The 17,063-nt window shown below is 39.3% G+C and overlaps 1 protein-coding gene across 3 annotated transcripts in view; it reads left to right on the top strand.

Annotated features, from left to right (window-relative positions):
* The window catches only part of MIPEP (mitochondrial intermediate peptidase), a 79,184-nt gene that overhangs the window by 46,754 nt on the left and 15,367 nt on the right, over positions 1-17,063 (top strand). For 2 of the 3 annotated variants that reach the window (XM_074860023.1, XM_074860022.1), the window contains exon 16: positions 4,296-4,415. In XM_074860023.1, the coding sequence (XP_074716124.1) occupies positions 4,296-4,415 (120 nt within the window). Of the gene's footprint in view, positions 1-2,679; positions 3,011-4,295; positions 4,416-17,063 lie in introns of those variants that run through there. The other variant, XM_074860025.1, reaches the window with a different exon arrangement.

Raw genomic sequence — 17,063 nt, forward strand, 5'->3', positions numbered from 1 at the left:
AATTTAAACTGAGAGTACTTAGTTATGGACATCTATTCATGAAGTCCACCAACACAAAATGATTTGCCGTGTACAGACTGGTAACCATCAAAGTGATGATCAGGTGCTTTCACATGTGCCCATTCTTTCTGGTGTGTCCATAACAGCTACATGTAGATTTGACAGATTTCGTTTCAACTTCTAACATGTATTTGCTATAATCTTGTCAAGGTTTGATACCAAATTGACAGTATGGGGACTAAATGGGCTTGGATAGCAAGAACACTTCAAGTCACAGATATATTAACAAGTGACATGGCCTCCCTGTTCTGTGGCAGGGGAGATGATGTGCTCCAGAAGTCAGTCAAGGAGGGGTCATTGCATTGGTCCCATGGGGTGGGCTGTGCAATCCTCGTGCCGCTGTTGGCCCTCAGCTGCTCCTGGGGTCTCTGTAGGGTCTGTCCCAGAGTGACTCCATACCTCCTAGCTTTAGAACTGGGGAAAGAGCACCCACTTTTGGTGGGCTCAGATTCCTGTGGGTGCCTAATGATTGACTGGTGCTGGCAATGATGCAGTGATTGAGCAGGCTGCTTGCCCTCAAATTACTCTTGTGTAAGTAATGTTCAACCAGTCTCAACCCATGCCAAATGACGGCAATGCCACAGTGAATAATATTACTCATTTCCTATTTTCAGCACCATGTTTTCGGAGATTCTAAATGTAATACCCGCAGAAGTATGCACTCATTTCAAAGAGACAGACTGGCAGAGCCATTCTATTTATTAATTCACAAAAATGTCCCAGAGAAGTTGACTGCATGGCAAATATAAAGTTCATACAGTTCCTTGTAGAAGTGTGTATTGTTACTCATGCAGATTTAAAAGTATGATAATTCATTGAAGAAAAACATATATTTCAATCTACAGATTTCAAAGTATATATGTACTACTGTGAATGGTGACTTATACATTTCCTTTAGACTTTGCAAAGAATATATTCTATATTGACAACTAAATCATATGTAAGCCTTATTTGACCTTTGAAAGAAAGAAGAATGCTTACAAATTTTCCAGCATTGGGGAAAATGCCTAAAGGTTATTTTGTGGGCTGTTCAGAAAATAAGTCTATTGGCATGTGAAAATCAGAAATGGTGCTGATTTTTCTTCATAACTATAATACCTCTGCATTTTCTTCCAGCTCATGTAATCAGTTACTCAAGGGGAAAGATAGGAAAATCCATGCATCTTCTCGTAAGGCTTTTGCCATGCAGATTGAGTCCCAGAGTCTTTCAGTCAGTAGTAACTTCACTGGAAAATGCATAACTTTACCTATTAATCCTATTAAGCAGACAAGTAGCTAGAAAGAGCTGGAATCAAGCAAAACTAATAAATGCCAATGTCAGTGCAAAATAGAAAGACAGTATGAAGATAGATAACTCTTTGATGGCATTTCTGTATTTTCAGGTCTTTGGGGAAATGTGTTTTACTGAAATTAGAAATTGTCTTCTATCTACTGCTTATTATTAAGTGTTAGCATGCTCCTCAGCAATATCACCTAAAATTCTCTGGTCCTGGGATGTGTCTCCTTTTCCCATTTCAAAGGCCTGTATAAACACACAGAACTGTGGTTTGTAGATGGGTATGTTTATGGCTATAAAGTTCATCCAAGTTTATTTTCAGGGGTGGATTTTTCTGTTAACTATGCTGTCCAGGTGGCCTGGCTCATAGCTTTCTTCCCACACTTTACATGTGCCAGGATCGGGGGAAAGCTTATAGCTGGCTTGAGTGACTCACTTCCCTATCACCACGTTGTTCTTCAGGCAGTGCGTTTCACTGACCTTCAGCTGACGTTTCCCCACTGCCTAGCTGTGAGTTGAGCTTTTGCTTCAGCTCCCTGACCACAAACTACTTGACACCAAATTTTACTCTAGAGAAGGTCCACTGCAGCGCAATCTGCTCCATCTTGTGAGGAACACTGAAGAGCAACTGCAAACAGGTCCTAACAAAGCTAGGAGATGGAAAAAAGAATCAAGGCTGGGCTTAGGCAGGGTGCTAAAGTCTATTGTCAGATGTGGAAGTTCTTCATGTTTGGTTTGGGTTTTTTGAAGAGGTGAGGGAAATTGGTTTGAAATTACTCCTGTAGAGTCACAAAGGGCTAGGGGAAAGTGAGTTTTCTAGGACTTTTACATCAGGTAATTTTCAGATCTATTCATGGTACTTACTGTTGGAATATTCGCAGTCACCCTTGCTACCTTAAATGCTGTAGCTTTTGTTAAACTCTATTAAAAAATGAACTGGGATTCTAGAGACCAGCTCTGAGGATGAAAAGTACAAGCAAAGGCATTGTGAAGCCTCTCTATTCTAAGACAAGAGTAAAAATATTTGTAGTTTTTACACTGCAGTATAGGTTTTTATTAGATTTTTAGTTTTTCATGTTATCAATATAATGATGCAAAATTTAAAACAATCCTGCAGAGTGCTTTTGAAAAATACTTAATTGCTTGCCATTTAGTGCAGTGTCTTCATGGAGTTATCCTCTGAACAGATATTTGCTGCCTACTCTTGGTTTGTAGATGGGTGATGTAGAGTGCTTGCATCTCTCGTTCGATGTTGCTATCTGGAACACGAAACTTGCAGTGTCATTAATGGCTGACTGTGCAAGTTTAAGTCATACTGACCTCTTTTTTCATTACCCATGTAGGAATCAAGCAGGAAATTCAGGAGTAGCTCCTGCAAGTCATGACTTCTTCACCCCTCTCCTTGTAATCCTCAAGTTTTCTTGAAAAAAATCAATTTTCACTGTTATCATTTGTGAACAAACACTGTCAAAGGATTTATCAAGATTCTGTATGTTAGAAGACAGCTTATTCAAACAGAAGGAATATGATCCTTTCGAAACGGTTACAGTTTTGGTGAAAGTATGTGTTGTATGCAGCCCAAATAAGATAAATGCTGAATTCTGATAAATTATTGATGAGTTCAGAATGGTTTTGTACCCACATTTCATAATAAAGAATCTTTTCACAAGTTAAGGGGGTTGTGTTATTCATATCGCATAAAACATCCATTCTCCATGGGTGGAGAATGCCTCCAAACAGCCTTTTCTCCATAAAATTTCTGCATTTCATAGTTACAACTTCTAAAACAGTGTGTTTATCTCATTAGGAATGGTATTGCAGGTCCCTGGGAGTGTGACTGGGCCTGAATCTCTAGCGAAATGATTTGCTTCATCCCTTGCACAGAAGTTTTTTGAGGCTCCCTACCATCAGTTTTCCTATGAAATGTGCTTACCACAGGATGGCCTGACCTGAACTCTTTGGCTTAAATATCTGGATCTGCCAAAGTGCTCAAAAATGTCTTGTGTTGCACAGCAGTGGATGTCCTCTTCTGTCTTTCCTGCACTTCCACAGAATAGGAAAGCATATTAAAAAAAAGAAATGCTGCAGGTTGCTTTTCAGTCATGTCACACATCGAGCCTTGGTACTGTCTTCTATCCATGCCTGTTTCTTGTTTGCTGTTAAAGTGCCAGATACTCTGCTTTGCTATCTTTGCTTGAAGAGCCTTTTTATTGGTGCTTTCCTGATCTCCAAACACCTCAGTAATTTAGTCATGCACCTGTGTTCCGCTGTAGTTCACAGGCTTCTGCTCAAAAATCACCTATGAACCAGCTCTTACCTCTGGCAAAGTACCCTCCGGGTACAGTGTGATCTCAGGCTAAGCTTACACTGCAACAATTTATTGCTCTGATTGTGAGAGCTAAAATAAAGGAAACATCTGCCTTAGTGTACTACACTGTTTGAGTGCTCTAGCAGAAACTCAGAGGCATCAGCAGCTCCATATGCAGCTGCTTATGTTCACGGCCTGGGCTGTAACTTGCCCGTGCAGGTGTCATGTGTTCTTAACGGCTGCATGCACATGTCTTGGAATAGCTTATTTTGCTGTGTCCACTCAAATAACTTTTAAGTCTTTTTATTAAATCTTGTTTTAAAATACTCCTTTTGAAAAGGGGAATCACTGGAGGGCTTTAGGGACAGGTCTTAATTTTATTTAAAAATGCAGGTGATTTAGTACTGCCAGTGTTCTCAGTGACCTAAATACAGATTTATGATAGGTCATGATGGTGGTGGTTGTCGTACTCCAAAAACCTGTTTCTCTCCTTGTATATTATACTAAAAATAGAAGACTTATCAAACCATATATGTTTAAACTCTTCCTTCTCCCTATTCTCTCTCTCCCGTTTCTTTTCTATTTTGTCTTTTTTGGTTGTCAAATGCCAATGCTGTTTGTCAAAGACAAAGATGTATTTTATCTCTTCAGGTATTTTATGCTGTCTTGGACCAAATCTACCATGGGAAACATCCTCTAAGAAAGTCAACCACAGAAATTTTAAAGGAAACACAGGAAAAAGTTTATGGATTGCCATATGTACCTAATACAGTGAGTAGAAACATACTGACTGTATAAGCTACACCTTTTCTTTGATAGCATATTAATACCTCTACCTCTTCCTGCCCCTTGCCCTGCATGCTCACATGCTTATTGTTGTATTGTTACATTGAAAGAATTTTCTCTCTTTCAGCCACTTTATCTAGAGAGTACGGTGTTGGAAATTTTCAGCTAAAAAGAAAAACTTAATTATGTACTGTTCTTGTACAGGTGTAGTCTTGTCATGCTAAACTTGATTACTTTTTCTTTTATTTCCTTATTAAGGAAGGCACTGGAACCAATACATGGGAAAGAGGGTTTATTCTAGCTTTGGAAAGGACTGTTTGTAAAAGACAACAAAACACTCTGCTGCATGTTGGTGTTTGTATACTGTCAGTGTCAGCATGTGAGAGCAAGTCTGTGTGAAGTAGACTTGGAAGTGAGTTTTTCTAACTGTAGTGCTGTGACCTTTGGCATGTCACTTATCCTTTTATGTGGTATCTGAAAGTGTTAAAGCCTTGAGTTCTACTGAGCTACATAATTTTGATCTTTGTCATGACTACTGGTGCATTTGTTCTGTGCTTCATGTGTCATCCAAAGGTGCAGTTTGCATAGGTGATAGCCGTGGGATTCCCTGGACTGTCTGGAGTGGAATTCCCAGCCAGAGCATCACCTGAATCGCTGTTTGACACTTGGTTAGAATACCCAGACCTTTTCTCTGCTTTCTGCTTCTCAGGAAATGTACTTTTCTCCTTAGCAAAAATGTGACTTTCGTTCTCTGAGAAGGGTATTAGGAGATCTGTGCTTCAGCCCTTTCCTCATTGAAACTCTGTGGCCTCTGCTGGCCTGGCAAAGCCAGAGAAGTGAAAGCAAGATGTCTTCAGAGCACAATGTCTGATTTCTTAGCATTTTCATAAGTGTTATTTTACACTGTTCCTCCACAGGTGTTAGTTAGCCAGTGAATGGAACAGTTTCCTGCTTTGAAAGTTAGGCTGTGTTTTTTGTTCCATTTGAAATATTTTTTTGTTTAGCTGTTACCTTCAGAAGAGTGTAACATCTTGTAATGAACATAGCCTCAATATGAAGAGACAGCAGGTTTTGGCCTACAACTTTATCCCAGCAAAATATACTGTGAACTTTTGAATTGTCAGAAAGTCTATATTCTTTCCATATATTGAATGTAGAATTAGTGTTTCTAGTCAAGAACTGTAATACAATTTAAATTTCAGTAAAACTTACTGAACAATTACATTAGAAGAACATTAACACTCTGTAATTAGTGTCTGCAGTTTGGCTTGCTGTCCTTCAGTGCTCTTTCTTCCAAACTTAAGATGTGCTTTCAATTTAATTTGTAGCCCGGATTTAAAAATGTCTTGAAAGTAAAAGTGGTTTTTTTAAGTGAAGAGAGTATATTCCTTCCTTTCATTTAATTTCAGAGCTAGACATTGAAATATAGTAAGAGAGACCAACTTTTATTTTCATCTGTCATTTGACTAGGTACATATATAGCTTGCAGAGAAAACAAAGTATTTTGATTATGTGAATTTTATCTGCTCTCTATAGGATTAGATTCAATTATGAATTGCTAAGTCAGGCTTGTATATCTTAAGTTAGTGGTGCCGGGTAAAAGTAATTCTTCCTTAGTGAAGATCTTAACTCCATTAATGAGATTTTCTGTAGTAGCATTGTCTGTCAGGGCTTCATAAGCATCCATTATTACGTCCTCCTGATAGACCTTAGTTCTCTCTTACTGCTTTTGATAGGCAAGTAAATTTAGTAAATATCCTCTGAATGTACTTGGGCTTCAGTCTCATTGTGCAGACTCATTTTCTAAAGTAGAGCCACAGAGTATATCTTCAGCAGATGAATTTCTGTCTTTTTGAGGCACAGCTTAGATAATAGGATAATTTGTATGCATTTTTTCGTGACAGTATGTTCAAAATGAGGCACATAAACGACACCTAACAAGTAAATGCTGCTGTACCTATGTGGAGATGCCTATTTTAAGGTAAACCAATGCATCATCCTCAGTAAATACCGTGTCTTATGTGCCAACAGTAGGAGAGATAGTGGGAAGAAAATCCCGTTGAAGTCTGTGTTTGCCATTCAGATAGGTTGTACAGGCGTTGGGACAGTTGGCACTGCATGCAGTAGTATTTACATTGACTACGTTGATACAGATGGTCGCAGAAGCTAGTGCCACATGCAAGGCAGAAAGGAAGAATGGAGCAGACTGTAGACAGACAGAAGCACAGAGAAACAGCACTCCATGAGACTTTGTTTTGCTGAAGAATGCAAATCTTGATTTCTGGCTGGCCGTTGCTTATCTGTTCAAAAGTACACAGGGTTTGCTGCTGGCTCCTGGAGGATGAAATTCCACTGGGATTTCTTTGCACTATTACCGAATCCAGAAGCTGACAACTTCCAGGTAGGGGGCAAAGAAATGTATCTGCCTGTTTTTGTAGTGTCTGTCGGTTTTGTTGCCAGAGCAGCTTTGTGTCACTGAGTCTGGAAAATTAATAGAAATTTTGTGCAGGCTGGATCTTTGAGTCCTTGTGGTGCCTTTACAAAGCAATCAGTCTTCCTTTTGACTCTTCTAAGAAAGCAAGATAAACCAAGTAATAATGACCACATATTTTCTTGCCATTTCTTCCTGAATGTACTTGGTTACAAAATCTGTGCACTGTGGGGTATTCAGTACTCTGCTTTTGCTTCAAACTTTTCTTCAAATTGTAGCTTATTTCTCATCTCTTGTGAAGCCAGTTTCCATTTATTATGGCCTGTCTTGCAATTGATAACACTGTCTGCTTTTAGAGTATCTCTCCTGGTCTCTTCTACCTTTGTCTCCAGGATGCCCAGAGAGACTTTTTAAAAAGTATCAGGTGACCCTTTGATCAACCCGAGACATGATCAAAGTTTCTCCCCATGGTCTGTTGCTTAGTCCCCTGCCTGTCCCCCAAGTTCAGACTTGAAAACTACTTCCCTTTGAGACAGTCATCAAAACTTAATGATATGCCATTGTTACTCCTGCGCCAAGCATAATAATTCCTATCTCCTGCTGTGGGTTTTGGTTTAATATCATAACAAAAAATGAGACATGGGGTGAACAGGCTCTGCAGTGATAGTGGAACTTGCAGCCTCCTGCAGTTACAGGAAAGAACTCCCAATAATGAAGTGGTTTTACAATAAACAGGAGCTGCCCAAATCATCATACCTGAATTTTCTTTGTGAAATACTGAATTAGTTTGAATTATTGATTCTTATTTTCAAAAAATCATTATGGAGTTACTATGATGGATATACAATTAATATGCAACCTTTATTCATTCTAATCTGGAAGTTTGGTGAGAGATCGTGGTTTGACTTTTGACTGTGAGGAAAAATGGTTTTGAAGAGTGAGGCACAGTGAATCTGGGTTCTTGTTTAGATTGCTGCCAAGTAGTCCCTTTTGCATTTTTTGAAGTTACATGACCTTCCAGTAAGCTTTTCTTCCAGAAACAGAAGAATTTCTTGTGTGGTACTTGAATACAAACTGTGATGTTGGAATTAACCCACACACATCATTATAATTATATTTGATAGGATGGAACATGTTGGTATGTAGGGAGCCTTTTGATATTTTTTGGAACACTAAATAATTTGCTATATACCTTTTTGCTCTAGCATGTTAAGTCAAAAGGACCACCTTTACTGGTGGCCTAAAAATTACATCAGGTTACTGGTTCAATTATGCTTATATACATTTGTCCAGAGTGCAGGTTTCTTTGGCGGCATGATAACTTCTTAATGGCCTATGGGTGCTAGTGATTGGAGAGACCAAAACACCTGTGAGACCAAGTGTATTAGCCAGCCAAGTTTGCTAACAGAAAATAAGGCAGGTATTGTTACAGATACCCTAGAGGGAAGAAGTGTATGAAAAACGGTGTATCACCAATGTGGTTGTTATTCTTTCTTCTTCCTGCAGCTGGGGGGACTCTGCCCAGACAGGGATCCTGACCTTGGAAGACTCCACTTAGGTACATGTCTTAACTTGCTGGGATTGTGTCTGTCATGTTCCTGACAAAGGAAAACAATGGGTGAGATGCAGCCTAACATTTGGAGTGCTTGCTCAGCAAGGCTGTCAGGCACTACAGGGAGATGTGGCTTGCCATCAGTGCTGAGAACACAAGGATTTCATTAACAGGGCACATATAAAGTCATCTGGGAGGTTGGTCAGCTGAAGAGGAGTTGGTGTCACTAGACAGAACTAGCTTCTCTGCAGAGAGAAAATAGTTTCTGCATCACACGTTGTCACCATGTGCCCAAGCTCCCTTTTTATTTTGTTGAAGAACACCTGAGAGCAACACAGCAGCTGTATGCCTCTTTTTCCTTCTTAGGGACCTTTTCTTAGGAGTTTGAAGGTGACCTGACCTCATGCTTAGTTGTGTTAGGTAAGCCAGAGGCCAAAAATGGAGACAATGTGGTTTCTGAATTTCTGTATCAGTGTTGTACTGATTGTGATCGCTGTCAGTAGTGGTGCTGCAGTGAAGAGGAAAGTATTGTTTTTAACAGGCCTGTTCCTCAGCCTACTGAGGGCTGGCTGGCAGTTTGAGTAAAGTATCTTGTTATTGAATCTGCCATCTGTGTCGCTGTGGCATCTGTTGTGTTAGGATTTCTTGTTAGGTCTTTGGAGTGACTACTAATGTATGGTTTTAACTCCAGTCCTGTATAACTTTTCATGTGAATATCAGTTACACCATATAAAAAGAATAAATAAACAGACTGGGCAAGCGATGAGGCAGTTTTCTTAAAATAAATAAACGATAACCCTTAACCTCTGAAGGTAAAAGTGGTTTTCAGTTCTGAAAACTTTACTCAAGTGGTGACCGTTAATCTTGAAATTATTGGTAAGGAAGGCTAAGTAGTGGGTGCCTATTAAATTTTAAACTGTAATTTCACTTATTTTATCTAAAATGTTTCCAAATTTGTCTTAGATTTATTAAGTTAAACTCATATAACCTTAGAACTTAAGCAAAACTGAAAGCTAGGTTAAAGGAAATGGAAAAGAACAGCTGAAAGGTAGATTTGGTACTGTTGGCAAAGAGCTTTTAAATGACCAATACTGAGTTGAGGATGAGGGAAGAAAATTTGTGGTGCTGAAAAGAACTGTATATTTGAATATCTGAGAAAAGGAGGTTATTAGAAAAGTAGAAGCCATATAAATGTGTGGAAAACAGAAGACACGATAAGCTCTAATGAGCCAGAGTAAAATTGTGAAAGTTTTGAGCAGCTTAAAACCCAAAAACATCAATAATGATTAAAAACAATGTGTAAGAAAGAGGAAGGCTGCTAGATATTTGCTGGACCTGGAAAATAGCTAAGTATGATGATTCAAAAGACATCATGTAATTATCAGAGAAACTGAACCAAAGACACAAACTATCTTGATGCAAAAAAGGTTTGGTAATAAGGGACCAAGCCCTTTAAAGACCTTATAAGATCATAAAAAAATAGAAATCATGATATGACTAGAAATAATTACTAAACGAATACAAGAATTCTGAAAAAAAAGGCTAGAAATGCTGAGCTGCAAAACAGAAGTAGTGAAGGTAATAAAGTTCCATAACTACTGAAGAAGTAAGAGGAGAGTGGGGGAGAGAACAACAAATGTCAGAGAAAGCAGAAATATTCCATGCCTTTGCCTCAGTGTTTTCTAAAAAAGAAGTGAATTTTGATCAGGTAAGCAATGCATATAATTTTTGAGATGGATAGAAACACAACTGAGATTAAGGAATGAAAGAGAGAGAATAATTAGATTAGATGTAGTCAGGTTGTCAGAATATTTAAATTTGTCAAAGCCGTCACTGACCTGGAGGAATTATCACTCACAAGCTCGTGAAAAAGTGGTAGTGCTACTATGATAACTACTCTTATGAAGGGAGGAGAACTTGGGAACTGTTGGAAATAGGAAGTAGTGGATAGCATAACTCTAGACTTAGCAAGCTTTCTGACACTTGCAAATTGTAATTCTACAAGCAAACCGTGGCGTTATGGCTGAGGTAACATGTAGAAAACATGCTGAAAGAGCAGGTGAAAATTTAGTTTCAGACTGGGACATTGTAAGTGGAAGTCACCAGGGGTTGGTCCAGTAATTACTGCAGTTCTGTGTTTTTGTTAATGATTTGAATGAGAAATTATTTATAATATTTATAGAAGCTCCTTCAGTTGGCAAAGATTGCAGAAATAATGAAAAATACAATTTAAATGATCCAGAGAATTTGGATCCAAAGTAGTTGGATCACTGTTGGAAGTCAAGCAAGCGAGGCAGAAGACTAACTTGGCTGAACAGGGAACTCCTTGTGGAGCTCAGGAGGAAAAAGAAACTGTATGATGTCTGGAAGCAAGGTCAGGCTTCACAGGAAGAGTACAGAACTGTGGTTTGTTTAAGCAGGGAGAAGACACAAAAGGCCAAAGCGCAATTAGAGTTGAAACTGGCCACTGTTTCAGTTAACAAGAAGGGCTTTTTTAAGTATGTTAATAGCAAGAGGAGGTCTAAAGAAAACGTTGGACCAATACTTGTTGAAGATGGTCATCTGACTAATAGGCATGAAGAAGTTGAGGCATTCAATGTGTTTTTTGCCTTAGTCTTTAATAATACTGATAGACCTTGGGCTCCCCAGTCCCCTGAGTTGTAGAACCCCATGTGTGGGTACGGTGCCTTTCCATTTGTGGACACTGAAATTGTAAGGGACCAGCTGTATCAGCTGAATATTCACAAGTCCATGGGGCCTGATGGGATTCATCCCAGAGTACTGAAGGAGATAGTGGATGTTATGGTGGGACCCCTGTCGATCATCTACCAAAGGTCTTGGGACTCTGGGGAGCTCCCTGGTGACTGGGAGCTAGCCAGTGTTACTCCGATTTACAAAAAGGGCGTAAGGGAAGAGAAACTACAGACCTGTTCGTCTAACCTCAGTTCCTGGAAAAATTATGGAGAAGATTATACTGGGTACTATTGAAAGGTGTTTAAAGAATAATGTAATCATCAGGCACAGTCAATGTCAGTTCACAAAGGGAAAGAAAGTCTTGTTTAACTAATCTGATATCCTTCTATGATAAAGTCACCTGCCCAGTGGATGAAAGGAAGGCGGTGGATGTAGTTTTTCTGGATTTTGGTAAGGCTCTTGATGTTGTCCCTCACAGCATCCTTCTGGACAAGTTGCCCAGCTGTGGGATGAGCGGGTTTACGGTGCGCTGGGTGAAGAACTGGCTGAAGGACAGAGCTCAAAGGGGTGCAGTGAATGGGGCTACACCTGGCTGCAACTGGTTACCAGCACCCTTCCTCAGGGCTCAATTCTAGGGCGAGTCCTGTTCAATATATTGATCCATGATCTGGATGCAGGAGTTGAATGCACCATTAGCAAGTTTGCTGATGATCCCAAACTGGGAGCTGCTTTCGGCTCTCTTGAGGGACAGGAGGCCTTGCAGAGGGATCTAGATAGATTGGAGCATTGGACTGTGATTAACGGAATGAAATTTAACAAGTCCAAATGCCAGATTCTGCACCTAGGACAGAGTAAAGCTGGGCACAAGTATAAATTGGGAGAGGAGTGGCTGGAGAGCAGCCCTGCAGAAAGGGATCTGGGGGTGTTTGTTGACAGAAGGCTCAACAGGACTCAGCGGTGTGCCCTCGCAGCCAAGAGGGCAAAACACAACCTGGGTGCAGCAAACACAGCATAACCAGCCGGTCAAAAGAGCTGATTATCCCACTGTATTCAGCCTTGGTGCAGCCTCACCTCAAGTACTGTGGGCAGTTCTGGGCCCCACCATTTAAGAAAGATGTGATGGTACACAAATGTGTCCAGAGGAGGGCAACAAAGCTGGTGAAAGGGCTGGAAGGAATGTCTTATGAGGAGCGGCTGAGGACTTTGGGCTTGTCTAGTTTGGAGAAAAGAAGACTGAGGGGCAACCTCATTGTTCTCTACAGCTTCCTGAGGAGGGGAAGTGAAGAGGGAGGTGCTGATCTCTTCTCCCTGGTATCTGGTGTCAGGACACATGGGAATGGTTCAAAGCTGTATCAGGGAATGTTTAGACTGGATATTATGAAGCATTTCTTTACCAAGAGAGTGGTCAAACACTGGAACAGGCTTCTTAGAGGGGTAGTTGATGCCCCAAGCCTGTCAGTGTTTAAGAGGCATTTGGACATTGCCCTTAATAACATGCTTTAACTTTTGTTCAGCCCTGGAGTGGTCAGGCAGTTGGACTAGATGATCATTGTAGGTCCCTTCCATCTAAAATAGTCTATCCTATTCTAGTTTGCTTAGGAGCGCAATTAAATATGTAAGTATTCAAAGAACAATAAATGCCAATAGAGCGTGTTTTTATTCATGGGATGCTGTTAAAGAAAATCTTATATGGATTTTTTTGCATATTTTAGTATTTGGTGTAGGAGACTTAGCAGTGGGTACTGTTGTGGCCAGTTGTAGGTACACCTTTTAAAAAGATGTAGAAAAACTGGAAGAAATACAAGGATGTGGTTTTGGAAAGATAATAGGTTTGAAAGCATGATCTGTGAGGAAAGTTGAGGAAATTGAGTTTATTTGTCTAGCAGAGAGAAAATTATGTGGGCACACATGAGTATGTTCTGGTATTGAAAACCTTTATGAAAAAAAAAGATTGGAATTGAGACTGCGGTCATTTGTTTCTTACAAGTGAGCAGATAGTAGGAGGGAAAAAACGGTTTAATTTACAGCAAATGTGATTATGGTTAGTACCTAATCTTTTAAACTCTTGTCAATCTTTTCCCCTTGTTTGTTGAAGAGGGAAGCAGACACCCAGTAGGTCTAGGATCTCCCTTATAGGGAGTTTTAAAGAAACCACTGTTTTAGATCACAGGGACATATATTTCACAGTAAAGTCAGAGAGCCTTCATAGAAGATGGCTTTTCCACTTTTTCTCTGTCTTCAGTTACTTGAAGAGGCACTGATGTTGCTCATATTCCACTTTTTGGAGTGTTTTGAAGAGAGATGAAGTCATATGTCATTACTCAACCTCTTGAAGTTTGTGTAACCTCTTCAAAGTAATTTTTTACCTTGCCATGTTGGAAACCAAAGTTGTTTACACAAAGTGCAAATCCCTGGATTAGTTTTCATATGAACCTTCTTAAAAGTGTACCATAAAATGAAATTGAACGAAAGTCTGGATCTGAGGAAAAGATTAATAAAGGAGTGCATAGTGAACTCTGGGGAAGTGATAGTTCTATAAATAATTAATAGCTAAAAGCCATTTCAAAAAGATTGGTGCCCTGCTGAGGTCAGTATTAAAGTAGATGCTGGGACTTTCAAAAGCTCTTAAAGTCACCTTTCAAGGTTTGTTTAGGTTTCTGTCCTTCTGGAGTTGAGTTCATTTTATGATAAAGAAAATGCTGATAGCAAATACTGTGAAGATTTGTGGTGGTAATATAACACTTCACTGGGCAGCTATCTACAGCAGCAGAGTGTTTACAGATATCATAAGATATGAAGCACTTTTAAGGAAATTCTTTCTGCAAGTGTTAGATCCATGAAACACAAACATAGTATTTACCATGTAGTAGAGCATTTTAAGAAACAGTGCAGGAAGTAGTTGCATATATCTCCTGGTAACGTTTTGAAATAGCTATATGTGCTTTAGATATATCTTACATATATATATATATATATATAAAAACACAGATTGCTTTGTTTAGTTTTATATAATTCTGTTCTCACAGCTCACGTCCTTTTTTTTCCCAGGATTGCAGTACTAGAGCTATATTTGATAGTCATAGATATAACTGAATATGTCATTGCCGTAAACACAGGCTAGAGGGCCTGAGATGAAATGCTTTTCAAATGTAGTGGGAGATTGTCCTTTATATGAAAAGCTTGCAGTCAAAACAGAAGAGAATGAGAGAGAACGCATTATCACCCTCACTTAACAGGAGGTGGCAGTTAGACTGAGAGGGGGAAAAATAGTTTCTTCAAGTTCATATTCAGTTTGTGGCAGATTCAGGATTAGAATCAAGATCCCCTAAATCCCTGTCTGGAATGGCTCTGGCAAAAGATAGTAAATGAGCATTACTGTAAAATAGTAGTTATTTCATCTTCCAGTGTAGGTACAGATTATTTACATAAGTTGCACTGGCAAAGATATTTTGCAGTTACAACATTGCTTAAAATATTTATTGTTTTTGTAAGACCTTATCTTAAGCAGCATTAACCATGTTTGTTTTAAAATAGTAGGCCAATACTTAAAATTTGGTTTAATTGGTAAAGTACAATAAAAACCTTGGGCTTCAATGTGAGTCTGTACCCAAAGGACACTGTGATGATCTGCTTCTAGTCATCTTGGGCATATCTATCTTTAAAGCTTAGGCGGTAATAGAAGTCATTAATTTGGCAATAGAACGGGGTGTGTGTGTTACATGTGTATGTATATGTGTATAGAGTTATGTGTTACACATGAAGGACTTATTTGGAAATTATCTGATTGCATATTTCTTATACTTTACTTTAAACACTAATTATAATGTTTACATTATACTGTAACACTGTCTCTCAGCTTGTCCAAATAAGGTCAAAGGACACAATATAGAATCAATTTTTGTATCTCTGTGTCTCTTAATCCAAGTTTTAAGTATTGTGGAGCAATGCAGATTATACATACAGCTTTTTGATGTCGGTATGCTTTGTTATCTCCCATGTCTCACCTCCGCCAGTCCCTTTGTGAGGAGGAGAGAAGAGGGTGAAGAGTAAGTAGTTTTAAATGATTTTGCTGTAAGCAGCTCAAATGCATTAATAGTTTATAAATAAAAATGAAATATTTTTCTTTAAGTAATTCAAAGACCATATGGTACATATCTAGAATCACCTAAGTGGTTAATTGCATGTTAAATTCCTTTCCTCTTCCCTAGTGTAAACAACTGAAAAAATATTTACATTCCCAGCCTTGTTAGATTTATTTATCATTTTATACTAAAAACACAGAAGTGTTATAAATTGAAATCTTAATCTCTTGCTTGACTTGCTTTCTAAAATGTCAGCTATGTCTCTGGGTTGGTTTACTTTGTGCACTCTCCCACTCCTAACACAGAAATGCATGACACTGAAAAACTGAAGAGTATTGACGTTAAGCAAGTTAGGGGCACAGCACAAGATGTGGTTTCTTGAAATTAGCTTTCTGCTATTCTAAACAAGATTAGAAACTGCAGCAAAGGAAGTGGTTTTAAAGCTCTTTATTGGATTTTTTTATTATTGTGAAACTCCAGAATGATGATGATGTAATTCTATAAAACTTAGATTGGCTCAGGCCAAAAATACAGAAAGTAAGTTGACCGAGCAAGCTGCTGCATACCTATGGAGAGAGTTGTTTCTGCCAGTCAGTGAGTGCCCTAGCTTTTCCCCAGAGGTAGCTACTGGCACAAACACTTCACAAACTCTGCACTCCAAAACTCATTAAACTGTTTCTTCAACTGAGAACGAATTGAAGACCTCTTCAAAGCATGTTGTAAACTTATGTAACAAACTAATACAGTAAGGAAAAAAATTGTGATGTGTTTCAGAGCAAAAGAGTTAATTCTTTAAGCTGCAAAGCGTATGTGAAAATCCTTTTCTTGTCTCATATTGGGAATGAGCAGTTTAAACAGAATAAATTCTGCTATGTGACAATTTGGCCTCCCCAAAATAAGCGCACCTGGTGGCAGAGCTTAAGCTTTGGAGCCTGGCAGCCACAACCCAGGCTTCTGCTAGCAGTGCTGGGCTGCTCCCTCCCATTACTGTGTGGGGGCAAGAAAAGAAGAGAAGCCTTACCAGGAAGCTTCTCAGCTTGTCTGACTGCAGGCTCAGTTATTTTGGGAAAGGGAGCATAGAAGAGGTCCAGAGAAGGACATTTAATGCAAGTAGATTAGTACACTAATTCTGGGAGTCACTGTAATGAATGAATGAGACTGAAATTTTCTGTATGTGATGACTGGATGTTGTTGCAGTTCTGTGCTGTGAAATCTCTTGAGTATCTTCCTTGAATTTTGAGAAAAGTGATCTGGGACAGAATATGGGTGTGAGGAGCATGAAAATGCAAAGTAGAGTCAAAGGGAAAAAGTAAGACCAGATCTCCTGGTCATCAGATAGTACGTTTTTTTTCTTTTGCTAAAAGCACTTTTTCCCTCTGATATGTTAAAATGATGCCTGTGCAGCTAATACATCAGAATGGGAAACTTGCTAAGCTGAATGTGGAACATCCCTCTGATCTGCACCCCACAGTAAATTCACCATTTTTCTGTGCTGCAAAGTGGCTTTATAGTTCTTGACCTGTAACCTGCAGCTCTTTACATTCCACCTCCAGCTCCTGCTGTGTGAGTGGCTGACACAGTGCCAAGAAAACATTGCCAGTGCTAGCTTTCAGTGTGCTTGTTTGCATGCCAGAGCAGCGTTGTCCTGGATTTCCGCTAGCCCTGATAAACACTGGTCTCAGCAGAGGGAAATAGCCTGTACCGATTTCCATGCTAATCACTGTTCTTTTCTGCCTCCAAAGTTACCAGAGCCTGGAGCTTCTTCATGACTCTCAGGAGTCTTCCACCCATGCTGATAGCTAAATTCAAGGGCATGAGGAGCAATAATATCAAGTTAGTGCCAGACCCAGGGTTCTCCACCCAGTAGCCCCTGA

The sequence above is a fragment of the Strix uralensis genome, chromosome 2 (genome assembly GCF_047716275.1).
Source record: "Strix uralensis isolate ZFMK-TIS-50842 chromosome 2, bStrUra1, whole genome shotgun sequence".
Classification (NCBI taxonomy): Eukaryota; Metazoa; Chordata; class Aves; order Strigiformes; family Strigidae; genus Strix; species Strix uralensis.